The sequence below is a fragment of the Fonsecaea multimorphosa genome (assembly GCF_000836435.1).
Source record: "Fonsecaea multimorphosa CBS 102226 unplaced genomic scaffold supercont1.21, whole genome shotgun sequence".
In the NCBI taxonomy this organism is placed as follows: domain Eukaryota; kingdom Fungi; phylum Ascomycota; class Eurotiomycetes; order Chaetothyriales; family Herpotrichiellaceae; genus Fonsecaea; species Fonsecaea multimorphosa.
In genome coordinates this window covers 274,556-299,723 of record NW_015971655.1, presented here as the reverse complement: position 1 = coordinate 299,723, position 25,168 = coordinate 274,556, and the positions used below count along the sequence as shown (strand labels likewise).

At 53.1% G+C, this 25,168-nt stretch overlaps 11 protein-coding genes across 11 annotated transcripts; 5 read left to right on the top strand and 6 right to left on the bottom strand.

The window, feature by feature from the left end:
* Positions 1-109: 109 nt before the first annotated feature.
* On the bottom strand, positions 110-1,683 carry Z520_08917 (uncharacterized protein; the record flags this gene model as incomplete). The annotated part of the gene is made up of 2 exons (XM_016779413.1): positions 110-920; positions 956-1,683. The coding sequence occupies 2 exons, from the start codon at positions 1,681-1,683 to the stop codon at positions 110-112; spliced, it is 1,539 nt and encodes a 512-aa protein (XP_016629523.1).
* An 826-nt stretch (positions 1,684-2,509) lies between these two features.
* On the bottom strand, positions 2,510-3,381 carry Z520_08916 (uncharacterized protein; the record flags this gene model as incomplete). The annotated part of the gene is made up of 3 exons (XM_016779412.1): positions 2,510-2,702; positions 2,763-3,085; positions 3,145-3,381. 3 exons carry the CDS (start codon positions 3,379-3,381, stop codon positions 2,510-2,512), a joined length of 753 nt encoding a protein of 250 aa, XP_016629522.1.
* Positions 3,382-4,241: 860 nt separating this feature from the next.
* Positions 4,242-5,433, top strand: Z520_08915 (uncharacterized protein; the record flags this gene model as incomplete). Its single annotated transcript, XM_016779411.1, has 3 exons — positions 4,242-4,397; positions 4,496-4,569; positions 4,641-5,433. 3 exons carry the CDS (start codon positions 4,242-4,244, stop codon positions 5,431-5,433), a joined length of 1,023 nt encoding a protein of 340 aa, XP_016629521.1.
* Positions 5,434-6,243: 810 nt separating this feature from the next.
* Positions 6,244-7,513, top strand: Z520_08914 (uncharacterized protein; the record flags this gene model as incomplete). Its single annotated transcript, XM_016779410.1, has 2 exons — positions 6,244-6,347; positions 6,412-7,513. 2 exons carry the CDS (start codon positions 6,244-6,246, stop codon positions 7,511-7,513), a joined length of 1,206 nt encoding a protein of 401 aa, XP_016629520.1.
* A 551-nt stretch (positions 7,514-8,064) lies between these two features.
* Z520_08913 (uncharacterized protein) lies at positions 8,065-8,397 on the top strand (the record flags this gene model as incomplete). The annotated part of the gene is made up of 1 exon (XM_016779409.1): positions 8,065-8,397. The coding sequence occupies one exon, from the start codon at positions 8,065-8,067 to the stop codon at positions 8,395-8,397; it is 333 nt and encodes a 110-aa protein (XP_016629519.1).
* Positions 8,398-9,726: 1,329 nt separating this feature from the next.
* Z520_08912 (uncharacterized protein) lies at positions 9,727-11,967 on the top strand (the record flags this gene model as incomplete). Its single annotated transcript, XM_016779408.1, has 3 exons — positions 9,727-9,859; positions 9,931-10,449; positions 10,544-11,967. 3 exons carry the CDS (start codon positions 9,727-9,729, stop codon positions 11,965-11,967), a joined length of 2,076 nt encoding a protein of 691 aa, XP_016629518.1.
* Positions 11,968-12,266: 299 nt separating this feature from the next.
* Positions 12,267-13,280, bottom strand: Z520_08911 (uncharacterized protein; the record flags this gene model as incomplete). Its single annotated transcript, XM_016779407.1, has 1 exon — positions 12,267-13,280. The coding sequence occupies one exon, from the start codon at positions 13,278-13,280 to the stop codon at positions 12,267-12,269; it is 1,014 nt and encodes a 337-aa protein (XP_016629517.1).
* A 1,862-nt stretch (positions 13,281-15,142) lies between these two features.
* On the bottom strand, positions 15,143-16,372 carry Z520_08910 (uncharacterized protein; the record flags this gene model as incomplete). The annotated part of the gene is made up of 3 exons (XM_016779406.1): positions 15,143-15,757; positions 15,847-16,159; positions 16,257-16,372. 3 exons carry the CDS (start codon positions 16,370-16,372, stop codon positions 15,143-15,145), a joined length of 1,044 nt encoding a protein of 347 aa, XP_016629516.1.
* A 544-nt stretch (positions 16,373-16,916) lies between these two features.
* Positions 16,917-19,611, bottom strand: Z520_08909 (uncharacterized protein; the record flags this gene model as incomplete). Its single annotated transcript, XM_016779405.1, has 5 exons — positions 16,917-17,600; positions 17,654-17,899; positions 17,948-18,439; positions 18,490-19,009; positions 19,067-19,611. 5 exons carry the CDS (start codon positions 19,609-19,611, stop codon positions 16,917-16,919), a joined length of 2,487 nt encoding a protein of 828 aa, XP_016629515.1.
* Positions 19,612-20,704: 1,093 nt separating this feature from the next.
* Positions 20,705-21,894, bottom strand: Z520_08908 (uncharacterized protein; the record flags this gene model as incomplete). The annotated part of the gene is made up of 5 exons (XM_016779404.1): positions 20,705-20,908; positions 20,988-21,303; positions 21,359-21,607; positions 21,664-21,792; positions 21,863-21,894. 5 exons carry the CDS (start codon positions 21,892-21,894, stop codon positions 20,705-20,707), a joined length of 930 nt encoding a protein of 309 aa, XP_016629514.1.
* A 1,043-nt stretch (positions 21,895-22,937) lies between these two features.
* Positions 22,938-23,666, top strand: Z520_08907 (uncharacterized protein; the record flags this gene model as incomplete). The annotated part of the gene is made up of 2 exons (XM_016779403.1): positions 22,938-23,097; positions 23,173-23,666. 2 exons carry the CDS (start codon positions 22,938-22,940, stop codon positions 23,664-23,666), a joined length of 654 nt encoding a protein of 217 aa, XP_016629513.1.
* Positions 23,667-25,168: the final 1,502 nt, after the last annotated feature.

Sequence of the window (25,168 nt, the reverse complement as noted above, 5' to 3'; positions counted from 1 at the left end):
ATACAAGGGATAGCATACAAGGGATAGCATACAAGGGATAGCATACCACTACGAGGTACCTATCTTCGTCCATACCATCGGCAATGCGGCCACAACAGCATCTTGTCGATCAGATCCCACCAGGACTGCTGCGCCACGCCTCAGAGAGCCTTGTGGCTTCCCGCTGTAGCTCCAGCTTCTCATCTGCAGTAAGGTCACTCTTCGCCTTGGGGACCTTTCCCCAAACCGTGACCAGCGCCAAGGCAGCAGTACCACAGCCCACACCAAACCAGAACGTGTTCTTGTAGCTCTGTCTGAGTCCGGACTCGTCCACCGTATACGACTGGATAATGTCGGAGAAGCCCAGAAGCAGAGCGAAGCCCAGCTGCAGGACCGAGTTGATCAGCCCACCTGCCAGCCCCTGTCGCGCCTTGGGCATCTGCGTGGTGATGAAGACGGCCATGAGATTGTACGAGAGGTCAATGCCGACAGTACCCAGGACGCATGCTGGAAAGATCCAAGCCCAATAGTTTCCACCCTCTGGAATTCGAGCAAGAAGGAGCTGGGACCCAATCGCCCCGAGGCATGAGAGAATCAAGAGCAGGCGGCCCGACACCAGATGGAGGATGAACCCTTCCATGGTGCTCAAGATGACTCCCCCGACCACCATCGGCGTCCACCATGCAACGACCTGAATAGGCGTGGCGCTCATGATATTCTGAAAATACAGGGTGCCGTAAAGCAAAAGAATGCCGATGTTGCCGTAGAGAAGTAGCATCGCAAGAACGAGTTGCACCATGCATGGGACAGTGAAGATATCACCGGGTAGTAAAGGGAATTTGGCTACCCAACCTTCCACGTATATTGCGATCAAAAGCAATATGCATCCAAGGCAAACAAGGTCGGGATCAAAGGTTCCTGCCACCGCCGTTGAGCATGTGCTGATTCGGTAATTGCGAAGACGACAAGGACCAACCCGGGCACCATCGTCACGGTACCAAGCCAATCCATGGGAATTTTGTTCCTCCGCCGTTCTCTTCGATCGTTCGGTATAGACAGAATCGACGTGGCGGCGGTAATGGCGGTAAGAATGGCCCCGATCCAGAAGAACCAGCCCCAGTTGAGAAATTGGCCGACGATGCCGCCACAGAGTATCCCCACAAAAAACCCGACGACAGCAAAGGTGCCGTATAATGCAAAGACCAGGTTCTTGCGCGGCCCAGGTCGGTAAGCGCTTCCCATCAGCATAACTCCTGTTGGCAGGTATGCGGCCGCTCCAAGTCCTTGCAGCGCTCGGCAGAAGTCCATCATGAGAGGAGACGTGCTGAAGCCACACACAATGCTCCATATCAACAACCAAGTCAATCCGGCGACGTAGACAGGGAAGCCCCCGAACATGTCACCTAGTCTGCCAAAAACCAGGAGCATGCTCGCAATCACCAGGGAAAATGCCGTAGCTGGCCAGACGCTGGATGATTGAGGAATCCCGAGTTCTTTGATGAGCGTCGGTAGTATGACATTGAATCCCGAAACAAAATACTCGGTTATGATCTGGGACATTATTATGCTGAACACGAATGCCACTTCAGACCACATTGACCCGAATGCTGGGGGCCGCTCCCGTCCCAGTCTCTCAATTCTTGCATCGATCGACTCGTCAACATCAGGTTCGGTGCGAACCTCTTCACCTACTGAAAGGTCCATGGTTTCAGATTCGAGGGGGAAGACTGTTGTTTGTCTTTTTTGGAACACTTTTGAGGGCTCATTACTTCCGTGTTGGGCACCTAGAGGGTGACAGAGTTCGTCCCCAGGCGGTGATGTAGGCGATCTGGGCAGACAACCTCAAGAAGTGGGCACGTTCTGCCACTCACTGGGTGTTGAGAAGCAAACCGATGTACACCTCCGAGGAAACGAAGGGCCGGCGTGAAGAAGAGAGCACAGTCAGCAGATTATCAGGGATATATAAAGAGAGTGCTGTCAACCCCCATTTCAAACCACAACTTAATCTATAACGCACATATCAATAGAACCTAATGAATGAGAGAGAAGCAGAAACGACTCGAGTGGTTACGAATAGGTAAGCAAACGTCGCGAAAATGAACATTCTTCCGGCCACAGACGAGTTGACACAATTCAGCATTGTGATCTGGACCCGGGGAGGGAGGATGCTCTCATCGCTGTGAAAATATCAAATGCCGTCGAATCACGGTTGAGGCATGCCGCTTATGATGCCCACGCAGGGCCCATATGGTGAGAGAAGGTTGAGGGAACGTTGCCAAATGGAAATCCGCCGAAGATGTAATCGAATCTTGTGCCGAGAGGCTATCGTCCGACCGTCTCCGCCATGTCCGTCATGTCCATAGCGAGATTCGGAGATACAAGGCAGGCAGAACATTGGGATTGAAAATGTGTTTTGTTATCAAGGAATATACATCACTGTCTTCCGCATAAATCTTCTAGTGGAGTTTCTCTGCTAAACAACTTCCAACGGAATCCCCAGCCTCATCACACCGGACGTATGTTTCTGTACTCAAACAACAACCGGCTCTGGCTTGTCGAGTGTCTCCTCTGAGTCTCCCACCTTTTCCTCCTCTGTTGCAGGTGTCATTGCAGTAACTGGGGCTGTAGCCGGCGCAGTTGTGTTTCCAGCTTGACCGGCCTCCGCCACTCTCTGTCGGTGGAGAGCCATCCCGAAAACAACCAGGGTAACGCAAAAGAGAATGCTGGCAATGACACGTTAGCCCGTCTCCTGGGTTCTTGCAGTTCAGGGTGGTATAGCTTACAATTCAAGACCGCCCAGCCCAGCAGCAGTGCCTGCGAGGGCCACGCCTGCGCGTCTGCTGCTGGATTCTCTCTTGACAATGGTCCTTGCACTAAGTCCCATGTCTGAAGGCTTGAAGGGAGCGTGCCAGAACCCATAACTCTGTCCGCTGCCGAACCAGAAACGATGGTGGAAGCTTGTCCACCTCGCCAACAGTGTAAAGCTGACCAACCACAGGATCGTGCCACAGATCTCGAGGGTGAGTATGGCCCAGCGGTTGTAGAGCGCTGGCTGGCGAGAAAGGGCAACGAAATAGTACGCAAAGACGATCAACGTTGCTGATGCCTTTGGCCAAGTCAGCTAGCACCCTCGGCAGCATGAAGTGATGGGCAGACTTGGCTTACCGTGAACAAGGCAATACCAAAAACAGGGAACCCGCCCCAAATACCAGTGCTTGCGGCAGTAAAGGCCAGGACCAAAATCGCGGTCACGGCCCTCGCGCAGCCAATTGCGTTTGACCAGCGCGGCATTGGCACGACGGGCGGGTGGATTTGGGAAGCGTTGGACATTCCGAAGGAGGTCGAAGTCGAAAACCGTGAGACCGGATGAATGGGTGCCTCTTCGGCGCCTGGGTCAACCATCTGCTTGAGTAGTAACCGGAAGGACAAATGTCGATGGTCAACCACGAGAAGAAGTCAAGGCTTTGAGGCGACGCAGGTGCAGGACCAGCTCCATGCCTTTATTACCCTGTGAGAGCTTGTGACTTGATCGGTGCTGGCTGCAAGCGTTCGCGTGCCAACGTACAAAGAATGAAGCCCCGATCCGGCATTGTCGCAGAGCCTCGCCTAGCATGGGCCATGTTCAATAGGTCTGTGATTGGATCGAGCGACAAAGAATGCGCATGGGCGTCTTACCATTAGCAGGATGGTCGGATGAGAAGACAAAGGCTTTGTCTTCAAAATCGCATTCAGTTGATTTCTGGCGGGAGATCAGACAGAAGCTGCTGCATTTTTGAGGCACGTTGTGCACCGTGGCAGGACCACGAGCGAGAATTCGGCGTGGAGATAGTAGAGCAGCAATGATGGGATCTTTGAATTTGACACGCTTGTCTCCATACCTACTTCGGACGATGTAGGTCTGGATGAGGAGGAAAGGAATCAAAGATCGAAGTTGTGACTTGGTTTACATAAAATGGGGGCCAAGTTGACAGAATCGGGGTTTGATATCCGTGGTGCACGGCAGAGAAGCTTCCTAGGTAGTGACATCAGTACCAACCCAGTCTTTCAATCGAGTCCATCACACCACAGTTGATCTCTAGTTTGTGCATAACGAGTAATTCGAACAGAGCACTCGATACACTGCCCAGCTCCTCCCAAGGCCTGTGTTTAGTACAAGTGTTTCAGATCGAGGCCTGTATCCCCTATTAGAAGAGCATCAGATTGAACACCGACCCTCGGCATTCCGTTAAGAGGCCTCCACGACAACAAAACGCTCTTGAGCCATGCTTTCCCAATGCAGCAGACGCTCCCTATCGAGGCTTGGTCAAGTATCACGGCAAATCAGCAGCCAGACGAGAACGATAGTAGGGTACACGAAAACCCAGTTTCCGCTGAACACAGGCGCCGAGATCCCAGCTATAGGGTTCGGAACGTGGCAGGTACGCTGAACTCTCGTTCCAGCAGAATGCTCTAGCCTACATAATCAAAGGCACCGCGGACCAACTGCGAGTCATAATAAAGCGTCTAACCTGCATAGGACAAAGAAGCACAGGAAGACGCAGTGGCCGAGGCATTGAAGGTGGGCTATCGGCATATCGATACAGCTCGGATGTAAGAGAGAAACCCCATGACTGTCATTTCACCTACCTACCAGTAGGTCTGGACGCTGACCCCCCTTGCAGATATGGCACCGAGCCTGGTGTCGCCAAGGGCATCAAAAAGTCCGGCATTCCTCGCAGCGACATCTTTCTCACCACAAAGCTGTGGAACAACTCACACCACCCGGACGATGTGGAAAAGGCGTGCGACGCCTCTCTGAAGGACCTTCAGACCGACTATGTCGACCTCTACCTCATGCACTGGCCCTGTCCGTGGGCACGAGGCGACAAAATGAGGCCGATGAAGGACGACAAGATTGTTCCCGGTGATACTGATTACGTCGAAACGTACCGGGCAATGGAGAAACTGGTCGCTTCGGGGAAATGTCGCGCCATCGGCGTGAGCAACTTCTCCCACGCGGAGATGGAGAGGCTGCTGAGAGAGACTTCGATCGTCCCCGCCGCCCATCAGATGGAACTGCATCCGTACCTGGTGCAGGCGGACTTCTCGGCATGGCACAAGTCAAAGGGCATCCACATCACGCAGTACTCGCCCTTTGGGAACCAGAACGAGATCTACGACAAGGGCAAGAACATGGGCAAACTGATCGACGACCCGGCGCTCAAGGAGATCGGGAGGAAGTACGGCAAGAACGGCGCCCAAGTGGCTCTGGCGTGGGGGATAGCCAAGGGCCATTCCGTGATCCCCAAGTCCAAGACGCCCGCGCGCATCAAGGCCAACTTCGAGGGCGACTTCAAGCTCGAGGCCGAGGACGTCGAACGGATCGACGGACTGGACAAGAAGTTGAGGTTCAACGACCCTTCGGAGTCGTTTGGGTGGAACTTCTACGCCGATCTCGACGGGAAGAACAAGTGAGAAGTTCGATCCATGACAACCCAGGAAAAGGAGCTGGGAATATGCGGCCGAGAGACTAGAGTCTTTGTGTAAGATTTGGGATTACTATTGCTTCGTTGGCTTGAAAGGTCCGGAAAGGGCTGAGAAGGGAGGGCATTGGTGGCTTTTTGGGTTGCGTGTGCTGCATGATCATGTTTGCCACTCGAGTGCTTCCTGCGCACAAGGGCGACAAATCAGAAGCGTGGCGTCTGTCACTTCAAAGCGACTCTAGCTGTGCCGAGTCGAACGATGCACATAGCCTCGCCGTTTCGCGTACATTTCTAACTTAGAAGAGCTATGAGTGGGAATCAATCTGGGTGAACGGTGTCATTTGGCATTCGTCAGGCAGCCACGCGCAATACCAAGTATGTAATAGTCCGGGAGGAAAGTGGCCCTTTCACACTGGCACCCTAGGTGACAGTGGCTCTAGGCGGCTTTCCTTGGTGCTCAATCCGTGGCCCTTTGTTTGATGACGCCTGGCAAGAGCTGAAGCGTAAACCCCCCCAAGCCCCTTCCGAGTCCCTTCCTCCCAACTTGTCTCATTATGGCATCTGCTCACGCGCTCCGCCCATACGACGACCATGCGAGCTGGAAAAATTCGAGCGGGCTTTGTTGGCGTCAATGGGTCCTACTATTACAATAAGAAATGTCCTTGTCGTCTTCTCCGTTCAACTTCTTACAATAACTTGATACTTTACATATCTATCTCTCTTCACCCGTGACTGCCAAAAAATAAATGTTTGATTGATTGCTCCCAATTGATAGGCTGGGTCGCGTGCTCAATTACCAGAAATGGCCGCGGGCGCCGCGAAGACGCTCAACGGCTTCTCCTCAGGCATAGGGCGTGTCTCCAAGCGGCTTGTTGCTTCTTATGTACTCGACTGGATTCTGATATGGTAAAAAAAGACTCCATGGCTGATTACGCATAATTGCGGCACAAAAAATTAACCATGTCTTTAGGGCAACAGTGGCAGTCGGCGCCGCCTTTTCGCAAATCCACGGGAACAAACATGCCTTCTCGCTTCAAGATCCAAATATTTCCTATCCCTACCACGATGACACTGTCACGGTTCCAGTCCTGATCGTCGTTTCCGTTATTGCACCGGTCGTCATCACCGCCGCCATCTCCTTGCTTTTCGTCCCCGGCCCGACCGTCCATCGGTCAACTCCCAAGGCATTAATCTGGCGCAGGAAACTCTGGGAATGGAACGCAGCATGGATGGGCCTTGGTGTTGCCGTGGCAGGTGCATTCGTCATCACCGAAGGACTGAAAGACCTCGCTGGAAAGCCCCGGCCGTGTCTGCTCGCCGTATGCGACCCGGACTTGAGTCCTGAAGCCATCCGCAGACATCAAGTAGGGGGACTGGGAACATCTCTTCAGTCAGCCACGCCGATTGTGGTCGATTGGCATATCTGTCGCACCACCGACCAGAGCAGATTGCGCGATGCATTCGCGAGTTGGCCGTCAGGACATTCGAGTTTCAGCTGGTCGGGCTTGCTCTATCTCACTCTGTTCATCTGCTCCAAATTCGCTGTTCAGATTCCTTTCTTGTCCCCAAGCTCGGAAGTTGGGCGACGCATGTCCGCGGTCGATGAAGAGGAGGATCAGCTGGGAAAGGAATCAATAAACACCTCCTCTTCTCACCAGCGGGTCTACCCTCCTCGGAACCAAGCAGCAGCTCCCCCTATATATCTGCTGATTATTGCATTCATTCCCATTGCCGTCGCCATGTTCATCTCAGTGTCGCGGTATTTCGACAATCGTCACGCCGGGTTTGACATTATTTCGGGCTCAGTCCTCGGCATTTTCACCGCCTGTTTGGGGTTTCGATGGTATCATTTACCAATTCAGGGAGGAAGCGGGTGGGCTTGGGGAGCAAGGAGTCGGAATCGAGCATTCTGGCTGGGCGTGGGTCGTGCAGGATACGTAGGCGATGAAGGCTGGGAGGCTGCGAACCTGACAGCGCACAACGGTCCGCTGGGAGCGAGTCAACGGGTCACAGCACCTGGTCTGCCTGATCAGCAAGATGCAACGGAGACAGTTGTGGCAAACAGAGTTTAGCAAATTGAAGATGAAGGCGGAATCAACATTGTTTTCGCACTGGAGCAGCACTGTTAATGAGATCGCAGTTCAGGCATTACCGGGCATGTGTTTTGAAAAGATTACCACAGTTGAAGCACACTCTGAGTAAGAAGGCCGTCAACTGCTCCAGAAGACTTGAGCCTGCTCACAAACAAGGCCGAGCCAAACAACTTGGAATGTGTCTGCAAGCTTGTCAGGTGCAAAGAGGTGTAAGGGACGCGGGACAATTCAGGGCTGTTGAAAGGTCAAAGTTCAAAGTTTAGGCGTGAGTGATAGACACTTGGCACCCTCATCTTAACTGGACTTTGGTATCTAAGTTTAACGATTTCATCACGAAGACGTCAGGCGCAGTTTCTGCTTTCCACGTGTTACACGGGTCCCTTAGCTGTTCCGTAAGTGCCTAGGTATAGAGCAATGGAAGTATTCTCAAAACAATTCAGTCGGAGAACCTCACTCCCTTCAATATTTCTGCCACTCTCCCAATAGTCACTCAAAGACCATCCACAGATCACAAGCCAAAATACCTAGGTATGTCGGCCTCGTCAGACCGCGACAACAAGCCATCGTTGCCCAAGTTCGAGCCACTGCCGCCGACCAATTTCCTCAACAGACTGATCAATCGCATCCTCGCTCCGCTCTTCTATCTGGTCTTCACCCTCATTACCAGCATCGTCGTCGTTCCGGTCTACGTCATGATCGACAGCTTCAGGCATGGCCGCAGCAAGTCTGGCGGCGAGCGTGTCGCGAGGGACGAATCCAGCCAGTATCCAGGCCAAGCAGACAAGACCAACAAAGCCTCCAGCTTTCTGCGCGAGTATGGACGGAGCTATGGTGGGACGAGGAAGTCGGAGAAGACAGGATAATCAGGCTGGGACAACCAAGAACATCACAGCAAATGAACGAAAAGACCCGAAGTGCTAACCTAGGGCATCCACATGAGAAATGTCACAAATGCGGCAGCGGCCTGTACGTGTGAGGAAGATGTTGCCAATGGTAGGCGGAAAGACGAGGTATATATCGGATCTCGATGATCCGCGGCAGGGGTTCCAAGGGCGAACGCTTCTGCTGAGGGGTCGCTGCGCAAACCCAGCATGTCTCTGGAGAGGATATCTACCCAGATCTTTCTCCAGTGTAAGTCTCTGCATACCACATGCAACACCTCATCTCGAGACAAAACGGACATTGTTCAAAGCGAGTTTAGCTCTTCTGCCCGATGGTGGAAGCGCGAGCAAGTCGGAAGACTTATCAGGATTCATCACTCGTGCTGGCGTCCTCACATCGCTATGCACCTCAACCCTTGCACATATGCACCCTCAAAATGCCATCCTTGCTGGCGGCAAGAAGCAGTGCCAGGCTAGAACGGGCTGGTGTGAATGCTTCTGTTTTGCTTGTCTCGACGCTGGCGGCCTTATGTGGGGGCGAAACAACGAAGTTGGCTGCATAGAAGCAGAAGCTCGACCGGGACTTTTACTCTCGCTATCAGGCTAATGCGATTTTGCACCTCTAGCAAGAATTGGTGAGGCGTATTTGGATCATTCACTTGAAAGGCCAGGGCATATGCTTCCAGCATGGTCCGTCTCGAATGCTCTTAAGACTGTGGTGTCTGTCTCGGTGCATTGGCCGGCCCTCATATCCAGTCTGCCTCGCCCGCCTTCAGAAACGACCCTGCACAACGACCGGGTTTGGCTGCACAATTGATTTGCGAGGTTTGGGGCCGTGCCGAACACGGGCCGAACTAATGTGCCTCGCCCAATGCAAGCCCTTCCGCTCGAAGACCCTGGGCTTCATTTGTGGTTCTGGGTCAAAACTGGGTCAACTGTTACCACAAGCATAGCCCGCCATGCGAATCAATCTTGCAGACGGCGGTAGAAGACTACTTGCGCAATGTACCGGCAGTAAAGAAACAGGGAATCTCGCTGGATTCTGGCCGTGTCTACTGATGCGCGTTACAAGGGCTCCTTGCTCAGCCTGCCGACGTGCTTCTGACTGGCCAACTAGTGTATCGTCATGGAGAGCATGAAACGCTTTGCTGGCCCTTCTGGAAGCCAGATATAACCTATACCTCGTACATGCCTCACACGAGTCGAAGCCAGGTATCGAACCTCCTCGCTCTACATCTTTGCCTCCTACTCTGTCCTTTACCAAGCGGATTGAACTTTCGAAAGCCTTTTATATCTGGCCCACTGCTACACATGGAGGGCCAACAAGGGTATATGACATTGGCTCAGCGAAAACCACCACGGCTAGAACTTCCAGAAATTGAAAGTCCACTGCCTGACTTTTCGGACAATAATGAAGCAAAGGTCACTCTCTCAGAGAATGGAGGTGAGTTTGTGCGTATAGTGTCGTGGACTATAGCCGTCCTGTTGAAAAACTGCTAACCTTCCCCATACTAGCCAAACGAGCCTACGTGACGGAAGAAGAAAATCCAAAACCACCTACCCCGGACCGCTACAGCCTCTTGGACAAGACTGGAAGAGAACCGCAAGAGATAGCCAGCGCGTGGCGAGCGGGCAATAAAGCTCGGATCCCGTTCCTCAGCCTGTGCTGCCTGCTCATCATGTTTTTGATTCTCGTCGCCATGATCATAATTCTGGTCGTTTCTGACGGCCAAGATGTTGAGTCCTGGGGTGCCACAACTATGAAAATTGGCGGCCATTCCCACTATTGGCAGATTGGCGTCAGTGCCTGGCTTGCGCTTGCCAACTTCCTCCTGTCAAAGACCCTCGCCATCATGTTTGCGGAAGCTGTTGCCGTTTCCTGGTGGGTGGACGCTATCCGTGGCCAGACCTTGCAAAGACTTCATTTCCGCTGGGCGGTCGGCAATTCCATACATAAAGTCGCAGTGCATTGGAGGCTATGGAGCTGGATATGCGTTGGAAGTCTAGCGTTTACCATATTTGCTGGGCTGGAAGGTAAGGGTCACCCCCATTGTGGGCTGATGTTATCGTCTCCATGGCCCAAGCCGGCCGTGCTCGTCACGAGTGGTTAGCTGACGATCAAATACAGTGGTGCTACAACAAGCTAGTTCTTCAACGACAGTCTTATCACTGATACCTCGGAACATGACCTCGGAGCTTGCTAGTGCTCTTCCGGCTGGCTTCTCTGGCGTAGTTGCGGCAGTTGGACACGATGTCTTCGGTGTGGTTTATTTCACGCAACCCTTTATCCAAGTCCTTCAAGATTACAAGATCCAGTCCCCTGTCTCTCTTGATTTGAAAGGGTGTGACTCTACTTCTAATGTCTCATGCACCACGCGACTACCCGGAGTGGGCTTCCAGTATACCTGCAATGCGACCCGGAGTTCGCTGCTGGATCCATTATCCGACGATTCAGGTTCTGTTCAACAACCTAACAACACGGTTTTTCAGGTGAATGTCACCGCTGGGATTGATTGGGAGATTGGTCTCAGCGCCCTCTGGCAGGACAAGAGAGGTTACCAGGGTGAAACGATCACGAACCGACATTGCACTCTCCTGCCGGCTTTGGTGGAGTATCCAATCAATGTTACCCAGGGGGTCGCAACTTTACAGGCAGCCACCTCTCCTGTAGAATGGACAACTTCTCCCACGAATCCCGACGATGAAGCTCTTCTGGTCGATAAAGTCCTGAGTCTGCTTCCTATTCCAGATCATGAAAAAACACTGATGCACATCTGGATCAACGAGGACGACCCGAATGCTGGGCTACACAGCACGCTGGGAGGTATAGGGCTCGCATTTTCCAGTCTTTTTGGCTCGAGCATCGTCGTCAAGAGCGATGTCACCAACTTTGGCTCTGACGTTGCGGTGACGGGGTCCTTCGCGGCGCCCTACGCCATTTTCGAGTACGGCACAGCCAATATTGATAACACACTGAACAACACATACGCCTCCCCGATGGATGCGTTGCTTTCGAACATAAGGGATATCATGTTCCGCAGCTCCGTGATGATCGCAACGCAAAAGGTGGGCGATTATAAGTTCCCGAACTCATCCTACAACCTAGACATCCAGACATCAAATGTCCCAGTTCAGAATGTCACCGGCCTGGGTGAATACCGGATCTACCACACAGTATACAAGACGAACAGAACCGTCCTCGGCGTCGCAGTTGGGCTTATGCTGCTAGCCATCCTGGCCATCCTGCCTCTCTACGACGGCTACTGGCTACTAGGCAGGAATGTTAGCCTGTCGCCCTTCGAAGTGGCCAAGGCATTGCACTACTCGACGATTGTCGACGATCAAACGGGCACGAGAAACCCCTACAGTGTTCTTGACATGGACAGCGGGCCGGACCAGGTGCCACAATCCGGCTCGAATCTATCCGCGGACGAACTTGTCAAGGTCCTGGGGTCCAGGAAGGTGCGGTATGGCGAGGTGGCCCCCAATGTTCTCGGGGTGGGCTTGATCGAGTATACCGATCCGCCCAAAGCAGGAAGGCTTTACGATTAAAACACGACATTGAAGGAGTCTGGGGGTTTGGGCGCCAGCACTTCGTCATTTGTATCATTATACGATGTATTAAACAACTGCCTCGGCGCATATTGCACGAATGATAGTAGGTCGGCTCGTATGTTTGGACGTCTGGTCCAGTGCACGGGAAGTGAAACTTGTAGCAGTGTGCTCTACTCTGCCATCTACGCGTCTCGACACAAACTAGCCAACCAACTAATCTGTACCTTTCAGTATCCGCGTCATACTAGAGGTGCCTCGTTCTCGAAAGAGGGAGGGTATTCTATTCAATTTGACACTTAATGAGCCACACCATTCACTCCGTTCTTTTTCACTCCATCGGCATCATAGTCAATGGCAAAGCTGTAAGCCGGGTCGTAGTGCATGGCCCAGTACAGATCCCAGATCTTGGCGGTGAGGGGCCCGACCTTGCCATCCTTTACAGGCACGCCGTCGAGCGAGGTGATGGGCATGATGCCTCCCGCGGTGGTGCACATGAACATCTCGTCGCAGTGGTACGCCAGCTCGACGGGGACAAAGTCCAGGGCCACGTCAAGCTGCAGCGTCTTGGCGACGTCAAAGACGCTTTTCCGGGTCACGCCCTCGAGCACGCCCCGCGCGGGCGTGTACAGAGTGCCGTCCTTGATCAGGCAGATGTTGAACCCGGACCCCTCGGTGATGTTGCCGTCGCCGTCGGTCAGGAAGGGATAGTCGGCGTTGCGGTCGTTGGCCTCGAGCATGCCCCTGGTCAGATCCCCCCACTGCAGGTTCTTGACCGTCGGGTCCATGCACCCGGGGGGAGTGCGGCGCACGGTCCTCGCGATGATGGCGCTGCCCGTGCCCCGGCGCTGCATCTCGGGCTCCATGACCCAGATGTAGGGCGTGAGGAAGAGGTACAGGTTATTCTTCAGTTCGGACAGATTCTGCGCCGCGCCACGCACCCCCTTGAGGCCGCGGGTGACGATCAGCTCGACGAAGGCGTCGCGCAGGCCGGACTGGGCCACCATGTCGCACAGGATGCGTTTCACCTCGTCGCGCGGCAGCGGCAGTCGCAGCCGCATCTTGGCGCAGCTGCGTTCCAGCCGCGACAGGTGGTCGTCGAGCCGGAAGAACCGCCCGTCCCACACCGACGGCACGTCGTAGGTCAAATCGCTGTGCAGGAAACCCTGGTCCAGAAGCGGGATGCGCGCCTCGTGGATCGGGTACAGCTGGCCCTCGACCCACGCCACGCCCTGGGCGAGTGGGTTGGTGGACTGTTCCAGCGCGGCCTTGCGGGCTTCGTACGCCGCGAAGACTTTGTCCATCGTAGCCATTTTCTTTTCTTTTTTTTTGATGATAGATGTGGGAAGGGTGCTGGACTAATATACGCGGGGGGGCTTCTGATGGTATGAACCCGGCGGAATGGGGTTCCTGGTCTTTTCTATCACCAAAGGGGGGGGGAGAATAGTAACTGATCTTTATACTAGAGCGATCACTATGGCGAGGTTAACGTGCGGATCTCCGCCTCGGCTCTCACCATACAAGCCAATCATACGGCCGTGTCTTGCCTGCCTGTTGAGGTAATTCCTGATGGGGCAATTGAAGTATTATTTACGGGGCCCCTTATTTACTGCACGTCTTCGCACCTCATTCTTCGTTGAGCGAACGATGGTAAGAAGACCCTGAGAAATGATAGAGACGGCAATCATTTTGTGCCACTAAAGCATTACCTGAGACCACTACAAGACGTCTTCTCTCGCGGAGGTACCAGACTGGGTTCAAGTGTAGCAGACACCAGCAAACCCAAAAAGTATCCATCTATCTCTATATCAATCGCCAAAATCTCGCAGAGGCTCTAGCAAACGTGTTCCGTTTGATACTTTGTCCTGTCTCTTTATGAGGACCGCAGACAGGGACTTGTGTATGAGAGCACTATACTGACATCTATGTGCTCATCCATCTGCATGGCCACTGTTTCTCTCCATGGTGTCAACTCCTGTCGGTAAACTGAAGCATTTGCATGTCCTAACAAAAGGTAACTTTGGCTTGCTGAAGCTCTGGTCATCGAGGCTAGTCGCAGTATCCACAGCAGATCAGACAGTAGCATAGTACGGAGCAGGCGCAGCAGTCCTGCGCGGTGGCTCGGTACACATAGGCACTCGGCAAGGCTGGCTACTAGCTGGGGTATCTTATCAAAGCTCCCCGCAATTTAGTCAAGCTGGGGAGCCACGGACCTCGACTATCTCCAGCAGGTCACGATTAATGATTTCGAGCAAATCAAGCAACTTCCCCTCATAGACTTTGGAAGAGTCGGAGTCTTTGATGGTTATCAAGTCCAGATTGAACGTGGTTTTGGCTCTGCCTCGCGTCATACAAACAAATACTGCGTGCGACTCGACAGAGCGTCATTGGGAGGAAGAAACCCGTGAGCGAAGGAGTGTTTGCCCAAGGCTACCCGACGCATGGCGGGGAGAGGGTGTATGGAGAGGAATTTCGAGTTCGAAGGGTTTTGTATTTTCATCTAGTATCCTCGTGATAACGCAGCCAGCCACGTTGCCCAGAGAAGGCAGACAAAAGGTGCAGCAGATAGTAGCTTGCTATCGAGTGGCAGCCTTAATATTCCGCTTTGTGCAAGATTCGGTCTGTCCCAGACTGGACCATTGAGCTGGAAAGCTCTGATGGGTGGTATCCAACCCGACCAGAGCTCGAGGAACAGCAAGCGAAATCGTCACAACGAGCGATTGCCGGCTGTGAATGAAAAGTAAATCACACCAAAACCCAGACAGTAGCTTAACCTAGACACTCGACAAGATAGCGTCATTGTAATCGTGATAATGGACGGCACTGTCGGCAACGCCAACACAGGAAAAAACTTTGTGAAAAGCTTGGCCCCGGAGGAGGTCCATACGCCATAGACATAGGACGTGCCCTTTGCCATGTACCTCGCATCTGGATATTCGCAGGGTGCGGATTCTTCTGTGTAACCCGGTCGCACGGATAGAAATCCCCGGGTGTTGGGACAGGAGTTGTTCATGCTGCATGTCTAGGCCGGCGATTGTTCGCACACCGGAGTCCTCTTGAGCTTGGTCCGAAATGTTTTTCTCAAGCGGGCAGGTCATAAGATCTCGAATGTGTAAGGCTGCGTCATGGTCTCAATCTGATCAACAAGAGTTGTAGTGCTGTCGAGCGCTGTCCGTTAAATCGACGGCCCTCCAGCTGCTCCGATTATTTTCAGACTCGACTTCCCCTGCCTGGTCTCCTCGATCTGGGTATATGCCAACCAATAGCGGTGGGGATGCCACTCGACCGCTGGGATTCCACTTGTGCCCGTAGCAATCGTGTGCACGACATCACCCGTCTCGGCATGATATATGTCGAATCCGGAGCTTAAGCCCTCACCGCCGCCTGATCCCATCTCTTCACTCGCGCCAACAAGGTATCGACCGTCCCACGACCAACTCAGGCCCCTGATGGCGCCGGAACTCGGGTTGGACACGGTGCGTCGGCATACCCAGTCCGTCGTGTCCCACAGAGATATCATGGCGTCTGAGCCACCGACGGCGACGTACTTCCCATTGGGACAGTATGAAATGGCGGTGCAGGAGGAAGTGTGGGCGGAAATGGTATGCAGGAGGGTGAAGGACGGGTAGTCGAGGATCTTGACGGAGCCGTCACCTTGTGTTATTAGCACGTCAGAGGGTGGATATGCATTGGAGAATGTTGTCTGGTTGGTTTGTTGGTTCTGCTTATGGCGCGAGAGGACTTGCGGAGAGGAGGGGATCGCGGTTGAGATAGGAATGAGGACGTCGCCCTGTGCAGAAAGCAAGTTGGTTTGTTTTTCAGCTTTTCAATTTCCAGTTTCTAAACGCAGGTTGTTTCCCCCAAGGATTTCACACGCACCTTCGTCCCCGCCAAAAGCACGCTTCCATCCGCACTCCAGCTCAAGGTGAAAGGCTCGCCGCCCACGTCGAGTTTACTCACGCAGGCTTTGGTGCGGGTGTCCCAGAACCGCACCGTGCCGTCCGATGAACAGCTGGCCAGCTCGAATTCCCGCACCGGGTTGAACAGGACCTTTTCGACGCCATGTCCGTGGCCCCTCAGCTCGACCTGGCTTCGCGGACTGGTGCGCTCGGGATTCCAGATTCGGATCGTCTTGTCGTTGGCCCCCGTCGCGATCAGCCCGCCAGAGGCATTCCACGAGATAGTGCGGTGGCTTTCGAAACAAAAAAGAGGCAATGGTTCATCAGCCGACGCGTCGGAGGGAGAGGAAAGAAAGGTTGCGGTTCATCGTGCAGACGGCGGGTACATACATGGTGGGGATGGCTGTTCGAGTGGCAGGGTCCGTGTACTGCTGGGTCTTGAGCAAGCTGAACTGAGCCCCGAACTTGTCGCGTCCGAGGTGCTTTCGCTGGCTCACGGGCGCCATACCACTCGACGCTCAAGTATATGTATAATAGAGAGTGGTTGGTCGCACAATCAAAGACTGAACAAGAATACCTCGTACTTTGCGGTCGAGCGCAGTTCTCAAGAATTTTGTGGGGGTGGACGACCTTCCCCAAAATGGATGTCACGAGGAGGCTTCCCCGACCTCGCTACTGCTGTTGAGTGCTAGGTACCTAGTATTCAACCACTACCTGCTGCGATTCAGGCTAACACACACAAAATATCAATGCGGTGGTTATAGTATAAGCCAGTCCTTCTTGCTGGACGGCTGGCTTTCCTCGCAGGATTCTGTCGAGGTCACTTGTGATGACGTTCTATCCTTCCACAACTCGAACCTCGACTGACCTACGCAGCTGGAAGCTTCAAGATTGGTTTTCATCTAGTTAACTATACCAAGCATATAAGAGTTGGGAGGTCGCCTGATCGACTCCTGGGTATCACGTTTTCATCACCCACAAGATTTCGCAGCCATAAATCGTAGATATTACAACGGAGGCGGGCATCCAAGAATCACAAAGTCAAGTTCATCATGGCTGCGGAGTCGAACCGGCCCACGTAAACATCCATTCATTCCCATCAGCCATTCCTTCCGTCGGCCAAAGGGAGTCGGGTATAGGGGTCAGGCCTGTCGGACCAGGTGTCATTCCGGTAGAGCCGAAATTCATACCAGTTTGCTGCGGCGACGTATCCTGTCCCGTTTGAGTCGATATGTTCATGTTCCAGGAAGACTGGGCGCCACCTGGAAACACATAGCCTGGCGACGGTTGCCCCTGCCCACTGCTCGCGGTGTTTCCGCTGCTGGATTGGTTAGGAGGCGAAGTGTAAGACGTGTGCGATGAGTTTTGATTCGATAGTGTCGAAGGGGTTGGGTGATTAGAGTGCGGTCGTGAGCCAGTTCCGTCGTGATGCGAAGTGTCTGGTGAGGTATCTGTCCCAACGGACTGGATTGGAAAGCCATAACCATTGTCCAAGCCATCGCTTGTAGATGGCATCGTCTGAGCCATTTGTGCACTGGTGCCCAACGCTTCCGACGCATATAAACTTGGATAGTTGCTAGTGGCGGCAGAGCCATTGGCATCCGTCGGCCAGGGGGGTTGTACGTCCTTGGGATTGGTCCCTTGGACTGCTCCGATTGTTTCCCGACCTTGAGTCTCTCGGATTTCAAAGAGCGGGGAGCATTTCAGAGCGTCTGTGTTAGCAGGACTTTCACCCTATATTCAAGTCAGCATTTGCCGCCTCACCCAAGAACCAGGGGCGAACTGACTGGAGGGCGGTGTCCAAATTTCCATCGCGAATAGCTGCTCGGAATATCCAGCCCGCTGCCTTCGAGGTCAACATCAAGCTGCACCAAGAATGACTCAGTGAGTGGATTCTTGGTTTTGAGGACTTGCATCGCAGCAAGTAGAAAGTGTAGGGATGATTTGACTGCAGCATCTTCTCGTCTCGATTTGAGGTATTGCACAAACACTCGCGAAGCCACATAGAGACAGAATGCAAGGAAGGGATTCATCTGGAACAAATTAGCACATAGACATCGCCAACCAGTTCACGAACGTACCATCGACATGTCCATATGGCTGATCATTTTCATGATGTTGGTGATTTGGTCCGCGGCAACTATGCATCGACGTTTGGACTCAGCACTGATCTGGGCTGGAAGTCGATTTTTGTCAGCTTTGAATATGGCTGCTTGGTGCAGACATATAGTAGCTGTATGGATGTTCATGTTGAGGAAGACGGTGTTCGGATCATTGAGACCTGCGGGGAGGCGGAGAGGTGGAGGTAGCGACAAAGACGTGTTGAGAAGGATATTGTCCAGAGATCGATGACGTTTCCAGAATGCACCATTTAGATCATGGTCATTGTCTTGATCCGATGGTCGATGGAGATGAGTAAGGTTTCTCCCAAATATTGTCGATAAAAGAATGACACCGCCAAATGAGGAGAGGGACGAGGCCCCATCACCATTCAAGATGTCAGATAATTGCAGCGTAGGCTCTGGTTGGCATTTATTAAAGGCTTCCTCGCTAGCGGGTAGATTTGTGAGGATCTGTGCAACATTTAGCAGTTTCCTAATATCGACAGGCTCGGTGTACATACGTCTCTCTCGTCAATGACCATTGGCCACCCAGTCCCGATGCTGGCATATCTGTCCTGACAGTATGCCATCCAGAAGGTTCGCCGTCGTTCTTCCCGATCTGTCCAGTCTCGAGGAGGTGGTAGTGTTTGTTTCACGTCAAGACCAACACGATCCTGTCGATGTAGACCCATCATTTGAGCTAGTCTTGCAGCTCTTCCGATGCTCATCCACGCCCTGGGGAAGTACATGACTCGAAATTCGTAGCAGGCAAGCAAGGTCCAGGCTTGCGAATGGGCGATGGTGATCATTCCCTCACCGTGCCCTCTCATTTCGTCCATCTCTGCGTATTTCCGAGCCCGTGCATAGAAGTGTTCGGTGTAAGCCGAATATTTTGAGGTGATGGCACAAGCGTGGGTCCACATGGCATATCTCAGGCACACTGCTGGGCGCATATGAGGCGCAAGGTCCATTGAAGCCAAAAATCGGCCTTTGTGAATCATGGGCAAGGAAGGATGGATTTTGTCGAAATATATCTCATTCCTGGAGGAGTCAGCAACGGCAAAAAATCTCGGAGGTCAGAGTCGAGATCAGCCATACATCTCATCTATCACCTCCCGTGCTGGCAATGCTTCCTCAAGACCAAGGCCTATCATCTCCCAGGAGAAATCGTCGTTGGAGTTCATGTTGAAATTTGGCATCCCCAGGGTTGGATCAGTAAACCCGTTGTCTGCCATCATTCCGGACATGGAAGTATCGAGAGTATCGGGGATATCTAGAGTCGGCATAGGCGCAAACGAGTCCGCCGTCGTTGTGGGCTGAGAAGGACGGGTCGTGAGCTCGCTCGTCGCATCTCTTGTTTCTAGCAAGTTTTCGACTTGCTTAAGTCTTGCCTCCAAAAGTTTGACATAGCCCCTCTTGGGGCCGCTCTTCTTCCGTTCTTCAGAGTATTCACAATGGTGATTTAGACGCGAACATGTCCCGCAGCTCGGTTTGTTTGAATCGCACTTCAACTTTCTTTTGCGACATAATATGCAGGCAATCCTCTTTGGTCGAGGAATAGCATCATTCGTCCCTCCTGTCGACTGTTCGCCATCTCCAATTGCACCGTCCATATCTGGATCTTCGATGTTGCCAGATGCCATCCCTAGCGGTCAAAACAAGCCTGTACAGTGAATCCTGAGGAGGAGGCGCGCAATCTCGTTAAGTGGCGATTGACTGGTATTTCCCCTGCGAGTGAGGGTCTAGCGGTCCATAAACGCGAGGAGGAAGGAGTAGAGAGGTACGGTGGATTGTACAAAGGAGGTCCGCCACAAGTCGTTGGTGCGTGGGGAGCAGGAAACAGGCAACGGCAAGACGTAGACGGCGGAGAAGATTAGACGTGTGAGGGAAAAAATCAGGCCGACTGACTGCATACGAGGTACAGCATGCGAAGTAATATCCAGGTCAAAAAGCTGCCAGTTCCCATTTGTCAGAGACCGAGCATGCGAGAGCGACTTGGATGTAGTGATTCTCACGGTCTGAGGGCTTGGGAGGGCGGCTCGGGCGAAACTGTCCAGGCAGAACTGTTTCCCAAGGCCCACGGGCCACAGGCGAGCGCCTTAAAAGGTTTAACGAAATACGACAGTAATACGGGCTGTCGAAGCAAGGAGTGCCCGCACGCTCAGCCAGTGAGATTGCGCCTGGTCACCTATTGTCATTCGGTGAGCAGATTATATAAGCTGGGTTGACGAGTCCATTGCCAAAAGCGTCAATCGAGCTTAGGTAGTTGCTGATTCAAGTTCCCCGCGTCGCCTACCATTCCAGGCACTCGGCACCTACACGGGCGTGACAGGTAGGGCGAGTGATTTACGTGCGTACTGTGCTCGGTAGACGAATCGCAGCCAAGGAGATAGAGCCGAGCCCTTGGATTGCCGGAGCGCCGAGCTACCCCAAAAAGGTGGTTACGTCAATAATAAGATTTCGATAAATGCTTTCCAGGTTGGTTTCTAGATTTCCAAAAAGAAATCATGTCGGAGGGTGGTGTGGGTGATGTGAGCTTGATTGCACAGAGTTATCCGTCGCAGGAAGGATGCGAGGTTCTCCTTCTCTATCCCCTTTTCTATGCTCTGTTATATGTGGTGCGACATGTCTCTCTTTCAAGGCTCCTTACTTTCACAACGCCGCAGAAGGTCTCTTCCGCAGAAGTTGAGCCCCGAGGCATCGTTGTTTCTCCAATAGTTTCCAGCACTGACACACCTAATGGGAAGGGACGTCACCGCCATCTCCCTCCTCATTGAAGAAGACCTTGATGGGCAACCAAGAATCACCGCAGACCTTGAAGCGGGTCTTGATGTTGCTCAGCGCATCCATCTCCTCTTGTGTCAGCTCCCAGCCGTCCAGTTGGAAGTTTGCCTCGATACGCGACTTCGTGACAGATTTCGGGATGACGCTGGTGCCTCTCTGTTTCAACAGAAATAGGTCAGTACATTGAACTGTCGGTGAGAGACGATTAGCGACGTGTCGCCTGGCTTTTACGCACCTGTAGTCCCCACATCAACAGCACCTGCTGAGGAGTCTTGCCGTGTGCGTCGGCAATCTTTTGGAGGGTCTGGTCGTGGGCCAAAGGCGAGTCTGTCGAGCCCAAGCAGGAGTATGCTGTGCAATGGATCCCCTTCTCTTTGCAGTATGCCAAAGTCTTTGGGGAAGGCATGTTAGGGTGCAGTTCAATCTGATTCACAGCAGGCACGATCTTCGTCGAAGGTGCATTCAGAAGCTTTTCGAGGTTGGAGATTACAAAGTTGGACACGCCGATATTTCGAACTTTGCCGGTGCCGACCAGTTTCTGCATCTCACGCCTGTTCAGGAAATTAGCCACCGACGACCGCAGCCAGAAACGATCCAGTTGCTTACCAGGTGTCGATGAAGTTCCAGTCATCATAGTGTTTCTTCAAATCCTCAGGAACGGAGGAACTGGGCCAGTGCATGAGATAGAGGTCGACATAGTCAGTCTTCAGGTCTTTCAAAGAAGATTCGATTCCTTCGTTGACACGCTTGTGCCAGGGATTGTCGAGCTTGGTGGTTAACCAGATCTCTTCGCGGGGAACACCCGAGTCAATGATTCCCTGGCCAACCTCTGCTTCATTGCCGTACGCAAGAGCTCTGAATTGAGTCAGGATATCGCACAGCCCACAATCAAGCGGATAGGGCATTCTTACGTATCGATGTGGCGGTAGCCAATCTGCAGAGCGTTCTTGACTGCCTCGCGGACTTCGTTGGGCTTGGATTGCCAGGTACCAAGACCAACACCGGGCATCTTAGCACCAGTGTTCAAAGTGAACACGGTCCTGAAAGGCGGATGTCAGCAACCGCCCTTCTCCAACGAGATGCATAAGTGATGATGGGGAGCTTTCTCACTTTGTGCCCTTTCCTGCTTGTGAAGTCGTCATCGTGCGGAGTAATCGAGGGTTCAACAATGTAGATTTTAAGAAGTGGTTTGACGCAGATTGGAAACTTGCGACAAGAGAAGATACCCTAGATCCTTTTAAGGGAGAGACGGAGAGGCGAAACAATGACATGCGACCCGGAGACAGAAAACCAAAAATTTCCTTTGCGGATCACTTGGATGATATAGTTGCAGTTATATCCCGGTGGGCTTCTTCGCATTGGGGTTTTGTTCTCAGGCACTTTGAAAGATTTGGAGGTGGGGCAATGACTTTCACAATGCAACAACAGCTACGCAATGACCAGGTCCACGAGGGGTATGCTTCAATCAAGCGCGTCGGTCCCATCGTCGCAAGTTATTCACCCGAGGCGTTATTGGCGGGTTAGGAAGCCTAGCCACCCTTCGCGGCGGAATTGGAGGACTGGGAATATTCTAGATCAATTTGTCCGGCCGTGGATTTAGGCTGAAATGATCGACTGGGTCAAAGGCATGGGATAAATATCGAGAGGATAATTCATGTCCACATGGGTACCGAGTCTCGTGGCATATCTCTTCCAGGCGCGGAAGAGGGGTTCTCCACTACTAGATTTGAGGCTCGGAAAGAAGAGCAGGGGCACTTTTGGCCGGCGCGCAGAGACCAGGGCAGGCACCGCGGCGGGCGAGCAATCGAGAAGAAATGGTGCCAGATCTTCAGATCGAGGGCCATGTCTGGGCCATGTCTAGCCCGCGATCAGGCGAGGAGAGCGCAGGAGATGACAGTGTGAAACTAAAGCCAGCGCTGGAGGGAAACTCGTGGGGTTGCTTCCTCCGCAACTTGGGATCCAAGGAACGAACCAAGTGAGTTAGTAAAAAAATACCCGCTAATACCAGACCCTTTTGCCATTGTCAACTTGACCTTCTACATGACGGAGGAAGCCCGCATAGTCTCCCTTGGCCGCGTCCATCGCCACAAAGGCGCCCTTGGCCTCGACGAATTAGCCCGATGAAGAATTTATCCTGATCAGCGCCGGCAGCTTACCACGTCCCCCGTGATATATATCCGTGACCATGTCCCGATTCGTTCCAGCTGGGACCGATCCCGACACACCTGATGATGCTTGGGTGAAGGCGCAGCAACAAGTCGAGTCTACTAGGAAACCTAAGACGGTGGAGGGAGGAGCGCAAGAAGGTGGCAAGAGTCTTTATGAGGTGCTGCAAGCAAACAAGGGTAAGGAATGGGTGCAAGGGCTCTCTTAACAGCAGCCGATTCTTTACTGACACGGCTATGCTTCGTCGAACTCAGCTGCTAAACAGGAGGCTTTTGAGGAGTCGGTCCGGCTCAAAAACCAGTTCCGTGCCCTGGACGACGATGAAGTGGAGTTTCTCGATTCTGTGCTCGAATCAAGTCGAGCAAAGGAGAATGCCGTCAAGCAAGAGACTGCCGAACAACTTGAGGTCTTCCGCAAGCAACGTGCCGCCGCCGAACAAGCGCTAATGGGGGGTAACGAGGCCGGTAAACCTGGCGAGCCTGCGGACAAAGACTCATGGGCCATTAAAAAGAAGAAAAGACGTCGAGAGAAGAACAGCGAGTCTGAGGCTGAGCCCAAGTTGAGAAAGCTGTCAGCTGCTGAGACTGCTGCCGCTGATGACGATGAACATAATGCACCTGTGGAACGCACTTCGCCAGTCAATAACCCAGCCATCAAAGACCAGATTGAGCCTCCTATTACAACTAAGCACCCCCAACCAGCCACTGGACTCGGCCTGGTCGCTTATAGTTCTGATGAAGACGAGTAAGTCCGGCAAAGTGGACGAGTGAAGGGTGTCTTGTTCGACAGGCGCTCATAATGAACCTGAACATACCGCGCTTGGGGCTTCCCGGACGCACAAATGCGCCCAACCAGTCTGCGCAGATTTCTCTTACCTCCTAGGTAGTAGAAATATTTGACTGAAAATCTTGGCTTGCTTTGGCTGGGAACTTAAAGCAAAGAAATAGTTGGTCGGTCTCTGCCGCCAATGATGCAGACTGTTTGGCGTTTTGAGCAGCCTCTGGGCCTGAAGCTCCAGGCGCATTTTTGGTTGTGTCGCGACAACAGCAGCGCTCGAGCCACCCTCGCCACCAAACGCAGCGGTGATCGCGCCCACCTAAAGCGGGATAGTGGCAGCTATTTTTCCGCCTGTGAGATATCGCCGAGTGGCTTGCAGCGGCGAGAACGGGGCGTTCCTGTCCTGCCGAAGAACTGCGTTGGCTTTGCAGTTTGCCCTGCATCGCGTCTGCCCATTCAAACCATCTCTATACCCTCACTCATCGAGCTGCCCAGTCCGGGTTTCTTTTGCTACACCGGTTGCGGCTCTGCATTCATCCATCAAGCCACAATTACATCAATGAGACCGCCCCAGTGAATGGATGCCGATGAAGGGACTTCTACCCTGCCCTTGTATGAGATTGACACCCCATATTCGGCAACCGTACGACCTCGACTCGGGGCGCCCCTTTTAGGTACCCTTTACGGGTGCTGGCAGCTCGGATCACGTCGGGGCACCTTCAACGGCACGAGTGTGTGGGTCGATTGCTTTCTCACCTGAGCGAGGGCCAATTGCCGCTGTCCAGCACCCATCCGAGTGATCAGGGAATCTCCCACACCAACAATGCTTGGTGGTGTCGGGCGTTTGGTCCACAGACCATCAACACACCATCCGCACCGGGTCTTGCTGGAATGCTGCTAATTTTGCTGGTCTCGCGCAGTCCAACCCATCACCAGCAAGCTTGCCATCTACTCCCCTCCTATTTGTCTGGTGGTTCCTATGTAATTGTAGCGGTGAGCGATTCGTTGCCACATCGATTGCTTGCCTGCATAACCACCGAGACTTGTCAGGCGCGTCATTCGTCGTTTGTTCTGCAGGTCAACACCGCCAGATTCTCCCAGATGCAATTGATGCATTGAATGGAGTCGTTTTGGGCATTGATGGAAAATTTGCTGCGCGGAGTGGGATTTCTGGTCGGCTCGTTGAGGGTATATGAAGTGACCTCATTTCTCCTTTTCTTCCCCCCCGGTTTGTGTATCGATAGGGAGGGTGATAACTAGCAGATAGGCCTGGGCTGTGGTTTTTGGCTGCCCCCCTTGACTGTTTCTGGCCAGGCGAGTCGCTGAGTTTCGCTGAATTGCTGGGATCTGCGCAGCGTGACTGCAAGGGGGCACCCGTGGCACACTTCGCTGCCATTTGCCCGCTCGTCTTCGCTGTTGCCCCAATTGGCACCAGGGTTTGGGTTTGCACACCAATGAGCAACTCAAACACCT